The sequence below is a fragment of the Schistocerca nitens genome, chromosome 11 (genome assembly GCF_023898315.1).
Source record: "Schistocerca nitens isolate TAMUIC-IGC-003100 chromosome 11, iqSchNite1.1, whole genome shotgun sequence".
In the NCBI taxonomy this organism is placed as follows: Eukaryota; Metazoa; Arthropoda; class Insecta; order Orthoptera; family Acrididae; genus Schistocerca; species Schistocerca nitens.
In genome coordinates this window covers 206,299,589-206,323,060 of record NC_064624.1, presented here as the reverse complement: position 1 = coordinate 206,323,060, position 23,472 = coordinate 206,299,589, and the positions used below count along the sequence as shown (strand labels likewise).

Sequence of the window (23,472 nt, the reverse complement as noted above, 5' to 3'; positions counted from 1 at the left end):
AAATGAGAAGAATAACATCCGCTACGTTTCCTCGAGATTCGAGCTCGGGTTCTCCGCTTTGCAGCCAGTTACCTCGGCATCGCGCTATGTGCGACAAGGCGTAAAAGTTTAATTGTTTACTAATTCACGTCGTTTGGGAAATTAGTTTGCCTACGTTATTACTATTATTATTTTGTTTTGAGTTGCATACCTTATTAACCCTCAATCGCTACGAATTCTGATACTAAAAACTACAGTTTAAAAAAATGAAAACTGTGTAGTTTCCTCGATATTCGAACCCCGGTTCTCAGCTTCCCAGCTAGTTACCTCGGCCGTTTCGCTATCGGCGCTCTCTCTGAAAAGCATTTACCGTGTGGATACATAAACGGCTGTTGTAAAATATTCTTTCCTCGATTTCTGGAAAAGTATACTTTTGTGGACCCCACACCTACTCGTAAAAATTATCCATCGATCCCGCCAATTTTGCATCAATTGCCTGTTGTAACCTGTAGGGGTGATTTTTCTCAAAAACGGGAGGGTGTCGAGCCAAAATATCTCAGAGTCCTTCGTTTTAGGTTGTTCACAAGCGACGTGCCAAATTTGAGCCGAATCGGTCGGCTGTGTCTGAAGCCTTCCCCTTGTAAGACGTTGAACCCCGGTCATACAAAGAGTTGCCAGTGGGGAGGTGCTCCATCTTGTTATCAAATAAAGTTTTCAGCTTCACCTTGTAATTGGGGAAAGAGCCGCTCCTGTCCTGCTACACATTAGTTGAGTAACACCCATTACGGTGGCTTCAGGGGGAAAACACGGTCCATATACATGACGGAACATAGCACAGAAAATGTTTACTTTTGGAGATTCCATTGATGTTGTTTGAGTTTATGAGGACAGTCTGACATTGTGGTTATTTACTTTTCCACTTATATGAAAGTTGCCTTTTCACTGAACACGACACGTTCGAGATGGCCTTCTTACTGCTGGAACACTTTACTTGCAAAGTCACAACATACGCCGTACTCGACTGACTTTGAAGTGTGTACCGACCGTAACTCGTATGGACGCCTGTGTAAACATTTTCGTAAAACTTTCTACACTGCCATCTTTGGCAACAGAATTTCAAGACTTGCTGTCTGGACTGACTTTCCATAGGACTGTGAAGGTAAGATGCTCTGAAATGGTCAACATCTTCACCAGACACTTTTGGTCGTCTTGTTCTTTTCCCTTTACACACACATACTGGGTCGGTACATTAGTTCGTAGCGTTTTTCCGCGAGTTTGGTAAACACGACAGATACACGTAACAGGGACTTTAGTCATTGGTAATATTTGTCCTTCACTGTTAACAACTTTACGCTAATGCTGGGGTAACTTTCCGATTCCACAACTGTAGAAATCACACGGTTTTGAGACAAAAAGTCACCGAGCCGTGTTCGGAGTGCATATTGCTCGAAAGAGAGCGGAAGAGGTGAAAATCGGAGTGCACGAGATCAGGTAAACAAGGTACAGTAGTTTTGACAGTCTCAACAGATAGTGGGCAGGCGTTATTGTGGAGTAGCATCATTTTCGTGCAGTCTTCCTGGTCATTGTTGTGACATTGTGCCTGCAAGACCTGTCGGTTGTTGACAGTAAATGTCAAGGGTGACGGTTAGAACTTGGAGAGGCAATTTGTAGTACACGACACTGTCACTGCTCCTTCAGGTGCAAAAAATTATCTTTTGTGGCTGCATGCTTGTCTTTGTATGGGGAGTTATTGCTTTGTTGGGGTTAAATGACTCCTTTCCTTTCCTTTCGTTAGCATAGACACACCATTTCTTGTCACCAGTAATGATAAGTGATGAATGTTTGATGGTGTTTGTGAGCCAATCGATGACAAGCAATCGGAGATGCAAATACGGACACCTGCCGATTTTTGCTGTGCAACCTATACGCCCGATTCTTATATCTTTCCCATTGCGTGCAAATGTCGCGTGATGGTGGAATGACCACAGCTGGACCACTGTGGATGAATGCGTTCAGACAATCTTCATCAAACGCCGAAGGTCTTCATAAATGTGGAGAGTCACTAATGTTGAAACGGTCCTCTCGGAAATGAGAAAACAATTTTCTTGTCGTGCTCTGCCCAGTGGCATTATCCCCATCACTGTGCAAATGTTTCGAGTTGCCTTCACTGCTGTAATCACTCTGTTCTACTCAAATAGATGAATATGTCAGAAAAGTTCCAATTTCTCCACTCGACTCACCATTTTCCGGCGTCTGCAGCTCCACTTGCCATCTCCAAATAACAAAATGGCAGTATGTAAACTCAAATAGCAACAAGGAACTACTAATAAAAAAAATGAAAATTGATTAATAAACTCGGGGGAACTGGAACAAAAGTGCAATGAACTTGTGCACCAATCTAATATCCGGTTGTTTCAAATCAACTATACCGTCGGCAAATGATTTTCCCACAAGGGGGATTGCAATTAAACATTAGATGGATTGCATGTCGAACTGAAATTACTGTACACTCTCGGCAAACAGCAGAATACAAAATGCTCGATGCTATGGAGTTGCATTTTGTGTATGTTGCATTGCGAGTTGGTAAACGACATAGCACCATTAAGTGTGGTTATCTAAAGCTATGGGAGTTAAAGATTAACTGTGGTGTCAAATCAAAATTGTAAACTGCTCACAATAGATACTATTAAAATTTATAACTCGGACATTCTATTATGCCAACGGCCTGCCGTAGTGGTGACGCAGGCAAGTTCCTGTCAGATCACCAAAGTAAAGTGCCGGTGGCTCGGTTAGCAGACAGGGGGGTGACCGTGCGGGTCTGTCGAGCACTGTCGGCAGGCGAGGTGCACTGGGCCCTCGCGAGGCAAATTGGGGAGCTGCTCGAGTGAGGAGTCGCGGCTCCGGCCTCGAAAACTGACAGTGGCCGGGATAGCTCTGTGCCGACCGCGTACCCCTCCCCGACTGCACCGAGTGACGCCTGTCGGCCGAGGACGGCACCGCGGTCGGTCGGTGTCGTCGGGCCTTCCGAGGCGTGTTGGGATGCAGTAGAGAGTTTTAGACGTTATTTTTGGACATACTGTACTGTGTAACAGACGAATTTGAACCGGCACGACTGTCTCGCTAAATTTTTCCACAAACTCAGGTGAAGCGCACGTCGTCGTGGAACAAGGCGTGCGAGGAGCTGCGCCGCCACCAGGAGCTGCTGAAGAAGCTGGAGAGCAAGGGGCGGCAGGCGTCGTCGAGTGAGGACGAGGACGACGACGAAGACGAGGACGAGGAGTCGAGCGAGGAGGTACGTGCGCTCGCTACGTCTGCTCCCCGTGTACGGTAGAAGCTGTAACCCTGCCACGACCTTCAGTATATGCTGCGATCGAATGATAGGGCGTGCAACTAATCACTAATTTGGCAGAGGGATACACAGCCCTGATGACGGATCAGTATAACATTTTCGTAATTATAAAGATTAATTTGTCATTAGTTGAAGAAACTCCAGTTGAGTAAAATTTTAATTATATAAAGAAATATGATTGTCGTCAGTCCTAAAGTGGACAGTTAATTCTCGAAAACAGTTGCTCTCGATTGAATTTCAGCCTACGTAACAATTACTAATAAGTGTATGAAGAAACACGTTTGTACTGGCAAGTAATCGCGAAAGTTAGTTACTCAAATACGAGAATATGTTACAAACTGTATAATTCGGACAATGTTTAATGTTCCCGAGTTTGACTGACCGACCCTTCCGAGTATACAATGCTGCAGTGATACTTTCATTATGAATATTTCCGTACAGGGGAGACATTTCAGTTGAACGTCGCTCGCCTGGTGTCGGCAGATAAATACCGTATCGCAGTGCCTGTCCTGTTCAGAAGTGTGATGCGATGCCCCTTCAGACGTGCACGCGTGTCCGAAGGAACGGGCACTGCGGCGACTACTCGCCGTTGCAAGTATGGACAGTTGTCAGCTATGTAATGGAATGACGGCAATGAAAACTCGTGCCGGACTGGGACGCAAACCGGAATTTCCCGCTTATCACGAGTGGTCGCCTTAGCGTTACGTGCAAGTTTTTGATATGTAGTTGACTCCGTGCAGAAGTTTGGATCCGGCCGCGAGTCGTGCGCGGATAGTCGGAGCGGTTAAGGCTACCGCTCGCAGTAAGTGGGAAATTCGGGGCGAAGTCCCAGTCTGGCACAAATTTTCACTGTTGCCATTCCATTGTACAACTGTTAATGGTTGTCCGTATTAGTAACTGCGAATAGATTTCGTGACTTCCAAATATTTGCAAATCACTATAAAAATATAATAATTAAATACAAATGTCGCACAAAGGAAAGGAAATTACAAGGCAGGTCTGGATATGTGAATTTATTAAAAACATAGAAGTGGCTAGTATTTTTGAATAAAGGTTAAAATTCATTCTTTTGCCAGGTTCAGTAATTTCTCAATATTACTTTAAATAATAAAATTGTGGTAGTACAAAATTCGTATAATCGCTTTGATTAATCGACAAGGAATGATTTTTCGTGCCGAGAAAGAAATTTAGCTTTACTTTCTGGTGAAGTTAATTTTTTTAAAAAATATTACAATATTTCTTTCATTCGTAATGTGCTTCACAATATTTAGGATACTAGGATTCAGACTATATCGTTGACTTCATAGAAACCAACATCTCTGTCATTGCTACTGTTTTTTTTATGAAATTCACATAAAAAGTTGTTGCCAATCATTTATGAGAAATTAATATCACAATATTGAAATTGATCATATATGACAGAAAACATTTCATACGTCAACAGCGTAATGTGGTGATTTTCCGAGTGCTGCTGCTCTGTTATTTATGTATTTCTGAGCGTAGTGCGAGTGTCACTTCACCCACAGAGACAGGGTCGCAGTACGTCCGTCTGTACATTATTTGACAGCTTACGACACCTGTCCGATTGCAGGATGACGATTCCGAGACAAAATCCCCACCGCCGAAGAAACGCGGTCGGGGCCGCCCCCCGAAGAACCCCGCGGCGGTAGCGGTGGCCGAGGCGAAGAAACTGCAGCGGGCACCTAGGAAGGTGGGGCGGCCGAGGAAGGTGGTGAAGGAGGAGGAAGTGAAAGAGGAGAGCGACGACGACGAAGACGAGGAAGAGGAGGAGCAGGAGGAGGAGGAAGACGATGACGACGATGACGAGGACGAATCGGAAGAGGAGGAGGTGGTGCCTGCCAAGCGACAGTCTGCCCCGGCAGCCGGCACCCGCAGGAAGACGACCACGGCTCTTGCCGCAGCAGCAGGTACGTCTCTCTCTCTCTCTCTCTCTCTCTCTCTCTCTCTCTCTCTCTCTCTCTCTAGGTATATAAACTGAAGTCCCCAGCTCACTTGTTTTGTATGTCTGGGCTGTTCTGAGGAACTGGACTGCTGTGGAGATTTTGGTACGGTCTCACAATTCTCATGACCGATATCTTGCCAGTATCGATATAAATAAGTCAAAATCTGTTGCGATTCTAGAGTTTCAGGATGGATGAACTGCATACGTACACAATTAGGTTGCTATGAAATACTCAATACACATGTCCTACTTGCGTTTGGCCAGTTTTTTAATGAAAAAAGAACGCTTTTTATTTTTGCTACTAATCACATGAAAATTTGTGGTTCATAATAAATTAAAATTTGGTACTAATTGTGAAACATCAAAAAGAAAATAAATATTTTTTTGTACGGTATTGAAAATGTCACACGTGTGTGCGCAGCTGTCAAAATGAGGGAAACTTCTTATGCTTAACAGTGCTTGGAAGATTTTTTTGAGTGTATGTGAGAAGTGCACTGTACTGCTTTAGGAAATTGATATTTGGGCACTTAGCTTCAACTCGTCAAAGTATGGAGGAAATGGAACAGAGATAGTCCGTAAGGTTACGTTCTGAGCGTGTTGGTGGGAGGAACCTGCAGTTTCCAGTGGGTCCTAATGGGTGTGGTTTCTATATACGGGGTGCTCAGAAATGGTCTGTAAAACTTGTAAGGGTGTTGCAGTGTATGTTGTGCTGAGAAATGAAATGAAATGAAATGATCATATGGCATTGTTGGCCGGGAGGCCCTGTGCGGGGAAGTTCAGCTGCCATATTGCGAGCCCTTTTTAGTTGATGCCACTTCGGCGACTTGTGAGTCAATGATGATGAAGAACACACAACACCCAGTCGTCACGAGGTAGAGAAAATCCCTGACCCCGCCAGGAATCGAACACGGGACCCTGTACTCAGGAAGCGAGAACGCTACCACAAGACCACGAGCTGCGGACTGTGCTGAGAAATAATTGTTAAGAAAAAAAAAAAAAAATTATTGTATTGTGCAGTTTCTGATGTAATTAGTATTGAAGTTAGCCAATCAGATTGTGGTGCGTGCAAATCCAAACAGCCTGCCAGCCGTGATGTTGCCAAATGACAGTAGCAAGTTTGTTTCTTGCTACCGTCTAATTTCCAATTTTTGTATTGCTCTCTTGTTCGGTTTTAGGGAAGCAAACTAAGAACTTGTTTGGCAACACCTTGTCCAACAGATTGTTCGAATGTGCACGCACGATGACACGGTAGCTAACGTCGGTGGTAAATTGGTCAGTAGGTAGCTGTGCAGTGTCTCAAATATTGTGGCCTTCTGGGGTGAGGGGGGGTTTGTGTGTAGATTGAATGCATAAAGGCTGTAAAAGGTTGGCCTCGAAGTGCAGTGAGTGCTGTTTTGCGATTTATAGTGAGTCTGTAGTGGACAATATATTTGTAGTAGTTAACTGAACTGAATGTAGTTTACTGTAAATGGAATAGTAAATGGCATTGTTAGAGTTTATGTAAATGAGCATTCCTATGAAAGAAGTCTGAGCTTGCTACCTTAAGACTGTAGTGGGAGATTGTATTTTAAGAGACTGGAGACCATATAAAAATAAAAGTAAAATTGGCATTGCTTTTGTTGGCATCAAGTACTAAGAGTGATAGTGGAATAAGATGTTTTCCAAGCAAGGTTCAGTGCTTGATTTGTGACGGTATGCAACATCACCTGCTACTGGAAATTGCAACGGGAAGAGGACGAGGGATAAATAAATAAATAAGTATCAGAACTGCAGATCTTGAGAAGTTGTACAATAGAACTTCATTTTTTACCAGTACAAATGTTGTATTCTAATTTTTCAATGTGCAGAGAACTGTTAACAATAACATTTTAAGAAGTCTAAATTTCAGTCCCCCCATCTCCACCCACATCCTCTGGCTCTTGCATCCCCTTGTTGTTTTATTTTCCATTGTTGATAGACTCTAAGGACCCTCCCTATAGTCCTGACGCCCTTTAAGCATGTAAGAAACAAGTCCTTATTGAATGACCTCAGAATACATATGAAAATAAGAAAATAGATACTTTACAAAAATTACCGATAATCTGTTGTCTTTAATAGATACAAGCTGACTGTACTAAGCTTTGGAGGCTCCACATCAACCGTCGCTAGGCGGTAAGAGATTATAACAGGTGCAAACTACCTAGATTGCAGGCACTGCAGATCACTACAAATGTAGTTACAATTTATTAATCGACAATGTAAGTAAGAGAGAGTGCTGAATGAGATTTTCACTCTGCTGCGGAGTGTGTGCTGATACGAAACTTCCTGGCAGATTAAAAGTGTGTGCCGGACCGAGTCTCGAACTCGGGTCGTTTGCCTTACGCGGGCAAGTGCTCTACCGACTGAGCTACCCGAGCACGAATCGTGCCCCGTCCCCACAGTTTTACTTCTGCCAGTACCCCGCCTCCTACCTTCCAAAGGTCTCTAGTTCGAGTCTCGGTCCGGCACACAGTTTTAATCTGCCTGGAAGTTTAAAGAGAGAGTGCTACTACTGTTAAGACAACACTTTAAGGTGCAGACTGCCACAATTCAGACGTTTACACATTGGCTTTCGACCACAGCCTTTGTCAGAAACAGAAAGGGAAACACACACACACACACACACACACACACACACACACACACACACACACACACACACACAGTCATTCAAACAAGTAAGCACACCTCATGTACACAGGACAGTCATATATATATATCTCCATACTCTGTGAATGCACCAGTTAATGAACAGAGAAACCATCTCATAGGTGTAGATGTATGACTGCTTCCTGTGATCTTTCACCAGTTCATCCACAGACATGTTAGTGTCAATGTGGCCACAATAAACACAAATGAGGCTCATTACTGAACACCTCAGTAGGTCTCCCAATGTCTTAGCTGACTCTAGCTTTACTCTGTACAAGTATCTGATGTAAGTGATAGGAGATGCACTGCAACTCGATGTCTCGGCTCGGCTTGCATTAATCTGTATCTCCACTCCGTTTCTGGCCCGGTAAGCATCTGTGTCGGTCAAACAAAAGGTATCACCATTTATCTCTCATATTTTGCCACTTGCAAACTCGCTGCCCTAAACCTATAAGATATGTCCTGTTGACTTAGACCCGTGAGATTTGGTAAGAAGCAAGCCTTCACAGTACAAGTAAAGGAAAAAATTCAAGTATTGTTAAGTTTTTATTATGTCGTGCGGAAAAAAAAAAAAATTGTCAGTAGGTATCTGAGTGACTGTCTGTCTCCTGAGACCCGTCCGTCACGTAAGACAGTTTTTCTGTTGAAGTCTCTTGTTCGCCCCCCCCTCCCGTCACCCCCCGGCTAGTCTCCGGAATTAATCTAAAAATTTGGATGCGGTCGTGGAATTCCCAAAACCGAAATCTTGCCAGTACCAATATCGACAACGGCCAGTAGTCGTCGAGATTCTCTATTCGCAGGATGCTGAATTGCCTGTGCGCACAAATAAGTTTGTTCGGAACCCTCAGTGCGAGAGTCGTCCTCGCACCTGACGAATTTCTTATTATATTTTACAGCCCCAGCTCACACAAATGCGATCACTGCTAATTTCGACCCATTATCAGTTCGTGAACAGACGATCTATTTAAAAAGAAAAAAATAAAGGCAGACAGTAAAATACAGGGGAACCAAATTGTAAATTGCACCGACACCTGCACACAGTTACATTCACTCGAGTGCCCCACGAGTACTCTGTCGACTAGACGGGCCGAGAGAGTCACTCGCAATGCGAACGTGCGTCCTGGTGGTTGGAACTGGAGGCTACAATTAACTGCGTAATAGTACGAAGCTGGTAACGTTCAAACAGAAAATATAAGATTAAATGTATTCACAAAATACTGTTACAACAATTATAAAGAAACAATTGAACTTTTGTGTTGAATGGAAACGTAAAAGATCTTTAATTCAAAGAAGTAACCTCACTCACAAATCACAAAATTTTGCATTTATTCATTCCAGGTGTAACAGATAAATTAAGAATTTTCCATAGTGATCAATTTCAGTTTGAATGCAAACTATAGTTAAATTCTTTTATCTTGGCGGCTCGCGCATGCCCGCCCAGACGCGGGAGATAGCTGCATTGCCAGTTGCACACGACGCACGCGCCAATAGAAGCAGCGCCATAGTATAGCGTAGTTCGCAAGCTTACGTGTAGGGGGGACCGCGCAGTTCGTGAAGTAAAGCCACCACGGCCGCATTAACCCTTTCGCTGCTACAGAGACGTGCTCCCCGCATTTTGTCATCACTGCACTGCTCGCCTGTACAGACACATCGTGTTCCGACTGCTTTGACACTCTTATCAATCGATTTCACAAAAACTATTTGGCCCAAAAATTAGATATTTACACATCTTCTTGACTGATACCTTCCCCCCATAAATGACCTAATTTTGTTTCGATGTTCAACGCAGTTATTATGCAGCATTAAATATAGTAAACCATTGCACGAAATTTTGAAGAGTTTGCAGAGGTAGAAGTCCATAGAGTATACTTTGTGTATGGTCGATTTTAGTTGCCACAATAATGAGAAAGAAATGTGGACAAGATACCTAAATTTCATATAAAATTTACTGTATAACAATAGCTCATTTAAGTACCACATAGGTGTCGTATGTAATATTGAGAAATATTCCGTCTTTTGCGACTGTACCAAAAGTTTTATTTACACTGAGTACGTTTGACTTTATTTTAAAGCACTTCAATCAATCAAAAGGAAGTAGACAAAATACATTACACAAAACTGTGGACTTACAAAACATTAGGACTTGAATACACTGTCTATCAGTGAAGTGCTCTGAGCTATGTCAAATATAATTTTTGTGTGTGGCACACACAAACAGCATTTATTTGCTAAAACACTGATCTGCCAACACAAACGTTGAATATTCTGTTACTGCAGCACAAAACTACAAAGGGTGACTTGGCAATGGAGGAGACAAAATACTGTCCACTGAAGATGCTTCAAAAGAGAGAAACGTGTCTGGTCTAAATAAGTCGCTTATTACAGTTGCAGAAGAGGAATATATTTCAGTACCATTGGTAAAACTGCGACTGTGGAACAAAAACAAGAAAGAGAACATGAGTACCATTGTGTATGTGCCATACCTTTCCTTGATTGAAGTGCTTTAAAATAAAGCCAAACGCGTCCGGTGTAAATAATACTTTTATTACAGTCGCGAAAGACGGAATATTTCTCAATATTACATACGACACCTATGTCGTACTTAAATTAAATGAGATATTGTTATACAGTAAATTTTATATGAAATTTAGGTATCTTGTCCACATTTCATTCTCAACATTGTGGCAACTAAAATCGACTGTACGGGAAGTATACGCTATGGACTTTTACCTCTGCCAACTCTTCAAAATTTCGTGCAATGGTTTACTACATTTAATGCTGCATAATAACTGCGTTGAACATCGAAACAAAATTAAGTCATTTATGGGGGGAGGTATCATTCAAGAAGACGTGTAAAAATCAAATTTTTGGGCCAAATAGTTTTTGTGAAATCGAATGATAAGTGTGTCAAAGCAATGGGAACACCGTGTGTCTGCACAGGCGAGCAGTGCAGTGATGACAAAATGTGGGGAGCACGTCTCTGTAGCAGCGAAAGGGTTAATGAAGAGACAAAGCACTAGAAATTTCAAAAAATTGCATTCAAACGAATATAATTCGTGAAGTAAGGCACTTCGATATTGTTTTTAAATAATGAAAATATTAAGCACCGCACAAGGTTTGAACTCGTAACCTTTCACGTAGCAGCCCAACACGTTAACTGTTACGCTAACGCACCTGATCTGACTATACAACGCCATGTATGTACTATAACACTTCACGCAAAATACTGACAAACACTGTTGGTATGACTATGAATTACTCACGCTTCGTCGAAGTACAATAGGAAATAAACAATTACCGCTGTTCTTTATTGCGAAAAAGCGGTTCGTGAGAGTGATACAAACATCTTTCCTTGCTATCCCCTGAATTAGGAGGCTTATTGCTTGTTTGGTTTAATTAATTAATAGAAAATGAAGCAATTGGCATAAAGAATGGTTTTTCCAAACTTTCAAAAAACAAAGTCTGCTATCAAGACATTGCTTTTGTTCTATTACTTTATTTATGACTGAACGTTTCTAAAACTGAAGACACCCGTCCGTGCTCTGCACTGCAGTCGAGCTCTGGCAACGTCGTTCTCTGTTCATTGGCTGACTGTGTTTTGTGACGTCAGATGCGCAGAACGAACCTAAACTCGGCCGCCAACATAAATGACGCACACTTTGGAGTCCAATCTTCACCATTATAATGCAGCACACAGAACAACAAATATTACATATAACAGTTGGATCTGAACTGTGCTAAGACAATACTGAGCCGTGTGGTCGCAAACACATTTACGGTTGCAACTTTTGACAGTCTACATACTCTCTTCTTGGTTACTGTGTATGATATAATTATAACTTTCATAATCAAGAAATTTGTAATAGTGTTTTTACTATATGCCGTGTTACTTGGTCTTCTTAACCAACATAACTAAAATTATTTTTTTTTTTTTTAATATTAGACCACTATTATTTTCTGACTACATTGCAAAGTTTCCCACTTTTTATCTTTTGCTTTTTCCAATTAATAATTTATTATTTGTAATGGGCTCAAACATTTGTCCCCAACAGTTAGAATACCAGGTTGTATGTACACCTTTCCATTAAATGTGACTTTTACAAAACTGATCTCTAGTTGTGAAATTATGTGAATGAAGTACCGTTAACAATATTATGGTTTGGAGATTAAAAGGTGAAGATAAAGGTAAACCACAAAAATGAAATATAAAAGTGTATCGAGTTAAATTTTAGTTGTGTGTGTCTTATACTCCAGTACTACACAACATTGGCAGCTATATTACAGCAGGATTTCCTAATCTGTGGCGAAGGAGATAACAATGTAACGATTTTAATATGTCCGTATCAGTACCAGTGTAGTCGAGACTGTTTCTCGTATTCGCACGACGCCGTCCTTCCTCCGCAGATAAGGCGGACAAGCGCGTGTCGGCTCCCGCGCGTGTCCCCGTGGCGGTTTCCGAAGACGAGGAACACGCGCCGCGCACGCCGGGCTCCGCCACGCCTCCCGCCGAGGCCAAGCTGCCGCCGGCCGCCGCCGCCACGGTCCCCGCGTCGGCCACGCCCGCGCTCTCGGAGGGCGGCGACAGCTCCATATCCTCCACCAGCAAGGTCAAGGCAGAGGTCAAGGTATGAGGTCTCGGGCCTTGCCTGACAGTGACTTTCGTGACAATTCTGTCATTGTTTACTTAACGGTGCATGAATGTGGGCCATATTTTACAACAGTATTTGGCTGCAATAGCACTGCCATCAGCATTGCTGCAATACGATTGCAATAAATGACAATTTTGAGGTATTGCTGTGTAGTATTCCTGAGGGTGCAGGTATTTGCCGACGTATTGCCAACGGATTACCAGTGTTGTCGACCGGGGAGATTAATATTTCAAATTGCGGGACAGTACGTATCTCTGTCCTCGTCAGTAAATGCTTCTCTCTCGCTCTCGCCCTCATTTCTTACTTCTCTCACCAAAAGTGTTACAGTTGTGTTTCTGTGCATATGTATAGCCACCTGTTTTGTTAGTTGTTAGTTTGTTGGACACAGCAGTAGGGAAGTGAGCAAACGTGGACAATGAATTTCATTAATACAGTTCGGAAGCTGTAGGTCGGTATGGTACTAGACTTTGTTGCCAGCTTCATTGTATTATTTCCATGTGCTGGTGAACAAAAATAAAATATAAATAAATATTTTTTCTTATTTCAGACTTAGGTTAATGAAATCCTTCCGTCCTTCAGCCAAAGCACTGCATACTTAGGATTGCAAGTGTTATTGATTAGTAGTGCACTTTAAAGATGTACAGCAAACTACTGAAGGAATCATCTAATCATCTACAGCTGCAAACTGAAAAATGACCTCTCTCTCTCTCTCTCTCTCTCTCTCTCACACACACACACACACACACACACACACACACACACACACACACACACACACACACACAGTTCTATTGATTTTAGCAATTCTTGGACCATTGACTCGTATGACATATTCGAAATTGTGTAAAATTCTGGAAAAGTTATCTGTTCAGCATCAGTTCATACGATAAATTTTATGAAGCTTTCTACTTGCTTAAAAAAGAATGCCCCACAAAACCCAATTTCTCTTGTTTGTTCCTTGTGTGATGAAAAAGCAGTACAGGTGTGCTCACTTCTACCAGACCATTCTGTGGCACTGTTGTGGTCCCTCGTAAACACCTCTGGCCCGGAAATGTACGGCCGCAAACATTGCTGGGGAATAGTCGGCAGTACCTTTGCCTTCAGTTTAAGTGGCCGCAATGTATCCCGATGACATTGTCAGGATCTGTTGGTGAGAATATGCAGTTTTTATGGCCTTTGTAAATGTACATTTCTACTGGCACTTCACTGACGTATCGTCCCTTCTCTCATTCTGTTTCTAGTTGTTCTCCTCCAGTTTTATGTATTCACTATACTTAGTTTTCTTTCTTACAACAGGAGCTCCCCAGCGGTGGGATCGACTTCTTCGGAACCGCCAGTACGACGCTGTAGGTTAGGGTCCCACGTATTGCACCAGTGGACCACTGTCTGCTAGTAATTCACAAAAAAGAATTTCGCGTGACTATCTAGAGTGTTAAAAGTAACGGCGTGATCCGTAGTGATGTCGTGGCGTAGTGATTAGGAGCTGGAAGTTGTGAATTTGAATTCTGTCACACGCTTTAAAATTATTTTTAAGTCTCTGTCAAAAAGACTTTGGTCATAATTTATATTCAGTTAATTGGTGTAAATGTATGTTTTAAATTTATAAATCCTTTGGTGTGTCATTTTGATAGACATACTTTTTTAAAATTAAACTAACTCTATCTTCTAAATGACACGTATCTCTCTTTAGGGTAGTGTACCTCAGTAACCAAATACAGAACCCTTATCGGATTGCTTTGTCGTGTGTGTGACTGTCGGAAACCCTTTTTCTCGGGGTCAGGTGGATGTATCGAGTTCAAATTTATCACCTACTGACGTCTGTCCCTTGGCGGTGTAAAAAATTTCTCAGTCGATGCGGTCAAAAGATTCGGCCATTTGTGTGACATATTTTGATACTCGCAGGCTGACTACCTGTAGGGTACTTCCCGTGTAGAATCGTGAAATTTGCCAAGAAGCAAGATTTCTCATTACAAGTAAAGGGGAGAAAATTGTTAATTTGTAATTATATTACACAGAAAAAAATACTTCTCTTGCATTTGTTATACAACTTCGTAATTAAAATTACAACATTCTCTACAGCCTCGGAAATTGTAGGACTGATATCTTGCCAGTGTCGATGTTCCTAATGGGCAAAAATAATAAAGTTTCCCCGATTCCCAGCACGAATAAACTGTCTGTGTACGTCATTAAGTTTTGTACGGAACGCAGAGTGTGTGTGTCCTGCTCACACCTAGCCAATTTTTTTTTTTTTTTGCTTAACCAAAACGTGGAACAACGCCTACGTGCCTGTGTTCCAGTTTATTCCTGTAAATATATTACACACAGTTCGCGTTTGTTTTTCCTATTTTTGGCCTGAACATTACGAGGGGTGACCCAAAAGAAACCGGACTCGGAGGGTGCTGCCACTCGTAGACGTAGTGCAGGGTTCTCACGCTAGACGGTGTCAGTAGAGATCTTCACGAAACAGCTGTGCAGACGGTGTCAGTGTGGAGCTGAACGTGCAAATGTGATATTGTGTTTCTCTGACTGTTGGCGGGTTACCTCTGCGAAGTTGTTATGGCAACTTTACAAGAACAAAGAGTGTGTGTGAAATTTTGTTTCCTGCTTAAAAAAACTGCAACGAAGACACACCAAATGCTTCAGGAAGCTTTCCAGGAGGACGCTATGAGCCGCACACAGGTTTTCGAGTGGTTTGTTTGCTTTAAACGTGGTTAGATGTGTGATAAAGACCGAGCTCGTTCTGGACGCTCTTCAGTATCGCAAAATGAGGAGAACATTGAAAAGGTCCGCCGAAAGATCGACGAGGATCGTCGCCAAACGATCGACCAAATTTCAGCAGAGACAGGAATCAGTTGGAACTCGTGCCAGTGGATTTTGAGTGAGGATTTGCACATGAGACGTGTTGCTGCTAAATTTGTTCTGCGTCTTCTCACACAGGAGCAAAAAACCATCCACACGAATGTGTGTCAGGACTTGAAAACAGAGATTGCACGTGATCCAACAGTCATGACATACAGAATAATACTGCAGCAACAAAACATTAACGGGAAAAAAAGAAAAACCTTAAGTTGCCAAGGAAATGCGCCATATACAACAACAAAGCATTGCTCATACAAGCGTCTGCCGACAGCAAAGTGTGTCAAAGGCTTCATATCAGCAAATTGCCTCCGATGAGCGTGACGTGACAACTGTTTAAATTAGATTCGTTTGAGCAGTTGCGGGCGGGCTCTTGCGCATGCGCAGTTGAGTCGCGTACGAGTAGTATCTTCTCCCACTTCTGGTTACAGAAATGTGTCTGGGCGGCACTACTTAGTTTTGCCCCGGTTCGGAAATATCGTAGATCCGGGGCTGATGCACAGAGCAGTCTGAGTTGTGGTGGGGAGGTGGTTCGTCTCCGCGTGACTTGTGTTTATGTTCAGTGATTTTGTTGTTTCGTCTTTGTTTGTTGCTCTCATGTTAAATGAGAACAAAACGGATTTTTGTGTATTTTGTTAAAATACGTTCGCATAGTTATGGATGGCCAAAATATGTTATTAGTTTCAGATATTATTTCCAGCTTTCTGACAGTCGAGCACTAATCGCCTTGTGGAACATTGAAGTTATTTTTGCTGGTTTGCTAAAGACATTTGGCTTTCATTAATTATTTCTGCTGAGGCAATCAATTTATTTGAAACGAAGTATTTAATTTCACACTATTGGCTAGTTTCAACTGTTCGCTGCATTTCAAGTGCACGTATGGCATTATGCCTAGACTGCACATATAAAATTCTATCCAAGATCCTATATGAAAGAATCAAGGAGCAATTAGAACCGGAGTTAGGGGAATATCAGGGAGGTTTCAGACCATGGAGAAGCTGTGCAGAGCAGATAATTAGTTTAAAATTGATTATGGCATACTACAAGAAACGGAACAAACCTCTGGCAATAACATTTGTAGATTTTAAGAAGGCATATGACTGTCTCCACAGACCTTCAGTATTAAAATTTTTAAGAAATCTAGGACTCCATCCAAAACTAATTAAAATAATACAACTTACTCTAACCAACACCAAATGAAAAGTGAAGTTTAGAGGAGAAATTTCGGAACCATTCCTCATAAAAACAGGCTTAAGACAAGGTGACTGCCTATCACCATTACTTTTCAACTGTGCACTGGAATACATAATGAGAGAATGGTACAAGGACAATCCAAAGAGGATAAGAATTGGAAGTGCAAAAGATGATGTTAGCTTAAACTGCCTCGGATTCGCTGATGATCTTGCTCTCCTAGCCAACACCGTTCAAGAAGCCAGGCAACAAGTGAAATCACTACAAGAAATAGCAGAGAAAGTAGGCCTTAGAATATCATTTGAAAAAACGGAGATTATGCTAACTGATCCACCACTTGCAAACAAAATTACAATAGGAGAACAGGAAATCAAAATTGTTGATAAATTTAAATATTTAGGCGAAATAATAACATACAATCTAAATGAGAAGCCATCATGGCAAAATAGAATAAAAAAACTGAACTATGCAAATTACATTACCAAAACTACATACAACAAAAAAAAAGCCTATCTATAGATGCAAAATTAAAACACTATAAAACAGTTACACAACCAGAAATAATGTATGCAGCTGAAACTATCTTCAAAACAACTAATACAGCAGAAATTGACAGAATACTAAAAATAGAAAGAAGAATAATTAGGACATGTATAAACAAACAGTATAAAATAAATGGACATTGGAGAATAGCATCAAATGAAACAGTATATAAGAAAATAGAACCAGTCATGAGCACAATCAGGAAGAAACGCATCTCATTCTTTGGACATCTGATGAGAACTCCAGAAAATAGAATTAGTAAAAAAATAATACAAAAATTGTGGAATAGCAAGAGCAACATTAAATGGATCACAGAAATTAAGGAAGATATAAAAGAACTTCAAATTACAGTAGATGACCTAAAAAATAAGACAGAGAAAACCAGAATACTGCAAGACCCGCAAACCAGATTACAAATGAAAATCAGTAAAAGGAGTACAGGAAGAGTTGTCTCAGATGAAGAAAGAAAGAAAATATCTGAAATAATGAAGAAATATTGGGCAGACAGAAGAGCAAAACACCTTTCATATAAGAATAGCCTCTAATAATTATGTTACCTAAATATCATATTAAGTTATTGTCGAACCAAATTGTATCCCTTTGTAACATCTTGTTTAGAACTTTGTATTTTTGACTACGGTGGTCCAATGAAGGCCATAAAATAAATAATAAAAAGAGCCAAACACGAGATAATATGGTAACTGGTACTCCAAGAAAATCTACATACGAATGTGCATTTTAAGCCGAATTATGCATTTTAGTATGGGTCATGAAATTCTGACGCTGTTGAAGTATCCTCTGATGTCTTGTTTCTTTTATGACATAATGTAAGATCTTTTAATGTTTTACACGTACGAACGTGTACAAGGGCTTCAAGCGCGGTGACCCCTGTTATCTGGCGCTCTCTTGCTACTGCTGAAATAAACCTATTTCTAACAGGTCGCGGGAAAATTTTGCGAATGGTGGTTCGAAAACTGTTACATTCAAAGCAAATTTCCTTTCGCGCAAGCTGAACTATGTGCGAAAATGTACGATGAATTTCTTAAATCACAAAGCGTTTGACTCTTTGAGGACGACCATTTAGAAGAATTTTCGAGCCCAGAAGATTATAAATTTACATCGTTATTAAAAATTTTACTGGCACATTTGTGTGATGTATCTTAAAGTGTAACCCGCGCAAAAAAGATTAACATTATATGTGGAAGCTTAACTTTTCTTCCAGCTTATTAATATTAGAGACCAGTATTATATGTGAATGCTATGTATATTACTTTAAACCATTAACTTTTCTTATTTGTGTGTTCGCGCTACTTAAGAGTATCTTGATATTGGCTGACTATATCACGTGTCCTATGCTGTCATCAGCTGGTGAGATCACGTGACATGAGCTATGACGGGCTTACAGAAGCCCACCGGAAAGTGACATATGTTGTTTGGCGGAATTCAAATTTCTGCCTTCGTAATTTGAAAATATGCAGCGTACATCTTGCTGGAATTCGAAGGTCTTTCAAAACGTATGTAGCCCCCCCTCCCCCGAGTCTCATTTTCTAAAGTGCCGGGAAATTCTACGTCGGTAAATAAAAACATAAACGTTCACAGGATTGATGAGCTTTACAGTGCCGAGGAAGAGTATACTGTCACTTAACACGGAAAAAGTGCATTTGCACCTGGGAGAAAGTGTATTTTTAACCGGGAAATCCAGGAAAAATCCGGGGATTTTTTTTCCTTGTCCACGTATACACCCTGTGTTCTCCCTCCCCCCGACATCCTGTTCCCCCTCCCCCTGACATCCTGTTCCCCCTCCCCCTGACATCCTGTTCCCCCTCCCCCTGACATCCTGTTCCCCCTCCCCCTGACATCCTGTTCCCCCTCCCCCTGACATCCCGTTCCCCCTCCCCCTGACATCCCGTTCCCCCTCCCCCTGACATCCCGTTCCCCCTCCCCCTGACATCCCGTTCCCCCTCCCCCTGACATCCCGTTCCCCTCCCGCTGACATCCTGTTCCGCCTCCCCCTGACATCCTGTTCCGCCTCCCCCTGACATCCTGTTCCGCCTCCCCCTGACATCCTGTTCCCCCTCCCCCTGACATCCTGTTTGCCCTGCCCCTCATGTCCTCCTTCCTCACATCCTGTGCCTCTCCCCTTCTCCCTCCACTCGTCCTGTGCCCCTCCCCTTCCCCATCGCCCTTCATTGCTCTCCCATCCCGTGCTGTTCACTCCTGTCTTCTTCTCCCCTCCCTCACACTCTTCACCCCTCCCTCACACTCTTCACCCCTCCCTCACACTCTTCACCCCTCTCTCACACTCTTCACCCCTCTCTCACACTCTTCACCCCTCTCTCACACTCTTCACCCTTCCCTCACACTCTTCACCCCTCCCTCACACTCTTCACCCCTCCCTCACACTCTTCACCCCTCCCTCACACTCTTCACCCCTCCCTCACACTCTTCACCCCTCCCTCACACTCTTCACCCCTCCCTCACACTCTTCACCCCTCCCTCACACTCTTCACCCCTCCCTCACACTCTTCACCCCTCCCTCACACTCTTCACCCCTCCCTCACACTCTTCACCCCTCCCTCACACTCTTCACCCCTCCCTCACACTCTTCACCCCTCCCTCACACTCTTCACCCCTCCCTCACACTCTTCACCCCTCCCTCACACTCTTCACCCCTCCCTCACACTCTTCACCCCTCCCTCACACTCTTCACCCCTCCCTCACACTCTTCACCCCTCCCTCACACTCTTCACCCCTCCCTCACACTCTTCACCCCTCCCTCACACTCTTCACCCCTCCCTCACACTCTTCACCCCTCCCTCACACTCTTCACCCCTCCCTCACACTCTTCACCCCTCCCTCACACTCTTCACCCCTCCCTCACACTCTTCGCCCCTCCCTCACACTCTTCGCCCCTCCCTCACACTCTTCGCCCCTCCCTCACACTCTTCGCCCCTCCCTCACACTCTTCGCCCCTCCCTCACACTCTTCGCCCCTCCCTCACACTCTTCGCCCCTCCCTCACACTCTTCGCCCCTCCCTCACACTCTTCGCCCCTCCCTCACACTCTTCGCCCCTCCGTCACACTCTTCGCCCCTCCCTCACACTCTTCGCCCCTCCCTCACACTCTTCGCCCCTCCGTCACACTCTTCGCCCCTCCCTCACACTCTTCGCCCCTCCCTCACACTCTTCGCCCCTCCCTCACACTCTTCGCCCCTCCCTCACACTCTTCGCCCCTCCCTCACACTCTTCGCCCCTCCCTCACACTCTTCGCCCCTCCCTCACACTCTTCGCCCCTCCCTCACACTCTTCGCCCCTCCCTCACACTCTTCGCCCCTCCCTCACACTCTTCGCCCCTCCCTCACACTCTTCGCCCCTCCCTCACACTCTTCGCCCCTCCCTCACACTCTTCGCCCCTCCCTCACACTCTTCGCCCCTCCCTCACACTCTTCGCCCCTCCCTCACACTCTTCGCCCCTCCCTCACACTCTTCGCCCCTCCCTCACACTCTTCGCCCCTCCCTCACACTCTTCGCCCCTCCCTCACACTCTTCGCCCCTCCCTCACACTCTTCGCCCCTCCCTCACACTCTTCGCCCCTCCCTCACACTCTTCGCCCCTCCCTCACACTCTTCGCCCCTCCCTCACACTCTTCGCCCCTCCCTCACACTCTTCGCCCCTCCCTCACACTCTTCGCCCCTCCCTCACACTCTTCGCCCCTCCCTCACACTCTTCGCCCCTCCCTCACACTCTTCGCCCCTCCCTCACACTCTTCGCCCCTCCCTCACACTCTTCGCCCCTCCCTCACACTCTTCGCCCCTCCCTCACACTCTTCGCCCCTCCCTCACACTCTTCGCCCCTCCCTCACACTCTTCGCCCCTCCCTCACACTCTTCGCCCCTCCCTCACACTCTTCGCCCCTCCCTCACACTCTTCGCCCCTCCCTCACACTCGTCGCCCCTCCCTCACACTCGTCGCCCCTCCCTCACACTCGTCGCCCCTCCCTCACACTCGTCGCCCCTCCCTCACACTCGTCGCCCCTCCCTCACACTCGTCGCCCCTCCCTCACACTCGTCGCCCCTCCCTCACACTCGTCGCCCCTCCCTCACACTCGTCGCCCCTCCCTCACACTCGTCGCCCCTCCCTCACACTCGTCGCCCCTCCCTCACACTCGTCGCCCCTCCCTCACACTCGTCGCCCCTCCCTCACACTCGTCGCCCCTCCCTCACACTCGTCGCCCCTCCCTCACACTCGTCGCCCCTCCCTCACACTCGTCGCCCCTCCCTCACACTCGTCGCCCCTCCCTCACACTCGTCGCCCCTCCCTCACACTCGTCGCCCCTCCCTCACACTCGTCGCCCCTCCCTCACACTCGTCGCCCCTCCCTCACACTCGTCGCCCCTCCCTCACACTCGTCGCCCCTCCCTCACACTCGTCGCCCCTCCCTCACACTCGTCGCCCCTCCCTCACACTCGTCGCCCCTCCCTCACACTCGTCGCCCCTCCCTCACACTCGTCGCCCCTCCCTCACACTCGTCGCCCCTCCCTCACACTCGTCGCCCCTCCCTCACACTCGTCGCCCCTCCCTCACACTCGTCGCCCCTCCCTCACACTCGTCGCCCCTCCCTCACACTCGTCGCCCCTCCCTCACACTCGTCGCCCCTCCCTCACACTCGTCGCCCCTCCCTCACACTCGTCGCCCCTCCCTCACACTCGTCGCCCCTCCCTCACACTCGTCGCCCCTCCCTCACACTCGTCGCCCCTCCCTCACACTCGTCGCCCCTCCCTCACACTCGTCGCCCCTCCCTCACACTCGTCGCCCCCCCCTCACACTCGTCGCCCCCCCCTCACACTCGTCGCCCCCCCCTCACACTCGTCGCCCCCCCCTCACACTCGTCGCCCCCCCCTCACACTCGTCGCCCCCCCCCTCACACTCTTCTATGCTTCAGTACCCCCTCATCACCCCTTCCTCATCTCCTCTCCCTCATTCGCCCTTGCCCTTCCAGCTTTCTGCACACAGTGTTCCACACGATGATGGTTTTTACCCTATCTAAGTTAAAGTATTTGGTCCCTAACATTGGGTGTTTCCACCTTTTACCTTTATGACAGCTTGAACTTTGCTGGTTATACTATCAGTATGGTGTTCATATATCTATGGAGTAATGTTAACCCATTCTTCCTCAAAAGCTGAAACAAGAATTGGACTGGAGCAAGGCAGCCATTTTATCTCATCCCAAAGGTGTTTCAGTGGGCTCAGGTCAAGGTCCTGGGCAGGTCAGTCCATTTCAACAACATTGTTGTCCACAAAATCTTGCCTTACAGATACTGCTGTACGAAAGGGTGCACTATCGTGCTGACAAATTCATTCTCTCTGAACTGTTCCCCTATTGTACACAGCAAACAGTGCCGTAAAATGTGTTCGTATCTTTCCGCGTTTAATGTTTCCTCGAGTGCGATGAGGGGGCCACACCCTAACAACGGAAAATGCCCCCTTACTGTAACATCGTCTACTCGGGATGTCACTGTTGGCACTTCTTGTGATGACAGGTAACTTTCTCCAGGCATTCACCAAACCCGTACCCCCCCCCCCCCCCCCCCCCCCCCCCCCCCCCCCCTGCGGGTCCGGGGTAAGAATAGGCCCGAGGTATTCCTGCCTGTCGTAAGAGGCGACTAAAAGGAGTCCCTCCCCCTCAAGGGGGTAGTTAGCGCCTGCGTCCGGAGACGGTTCCACGACCTCTATTTGCGGTCATTTTGCTTTTTCACTTCTCGTTTCTTCCTTTCTTTGGTTGGTTCCTTTCTTTGCTCTTCTCCACCTCACTGTCTTCCTTACTCTTTCCCCTGCATAATGTCCTTGCCTTCTCATTGCCTTCTTCTCCTTGCCTCCTCCTTGCCTTCTCCTTGCCTTCTCCTTGCCTTCTCCTTGCCTTCTCCTTGCCTTCTCCTCCTTGCCTTCTTCTCCTTGCCTTCTCATTGCCTTCTTCTCCTTGCCTTCTCTGGTCTCCGCCTCGGCGTTTGAGACACTGTCCTCTCTCTCTCTCTCTCTCTCTCTCTCTCTCTCTCTCTCTCTCCCCCCCTCCCTCCCCCTCTCTCTCCCTCTCTCTCTCTCCTTTTTCCTCTTCTTCCTTCCTCCCTGTGCGCGCCTGAAGGCCGACCCACGCGTTCGCACGCGTAGCCGGTGACGGGGTAACGCGTAATTCCCCGCCCTGGGTAGGCATGTAAGGCACGCGCGTACCCCCTGGTAAAGGCCAGGCCCGGGGAGGGGTGATTGCCTGAGCTGATACCTTC

The 23,472-nt window shown here is 45.3% G+C and overlaps 1 protein-coding gene across 1 annotated transcript in view; it reads left to right on the top strand.

Moving 5' to 3' along the window:
• LOC126212790 (zinc finger MYND domain-containing protein 11-like) overlaps window positions 1-23,472 on the top strand; it is a 229,682-nt gene that overhangs the window by 171,672 nt on the left and 34,538 nt on the right. The window contains exons 10-13 of the mRNA XM_049940192.1: window positions 3,122-3,271; window positions 4,920-5,256; window positions 12,363-12,430; window positions 12,482-12,583. Coding sequence (XP_049796149.1) covers window positions 3,122-3,271; window positions 4,920-5,256; window positions 12,363-12,430; window positions 12,482-12,583 — 657 coding nt within the window. The remainder of the gene's footprint in view (window positions 1-3,121; window positions 3,272-4,919; window positions 5,257-12,362; window positions 12,431-12,481; window positions 12,584-23,472) is intronic.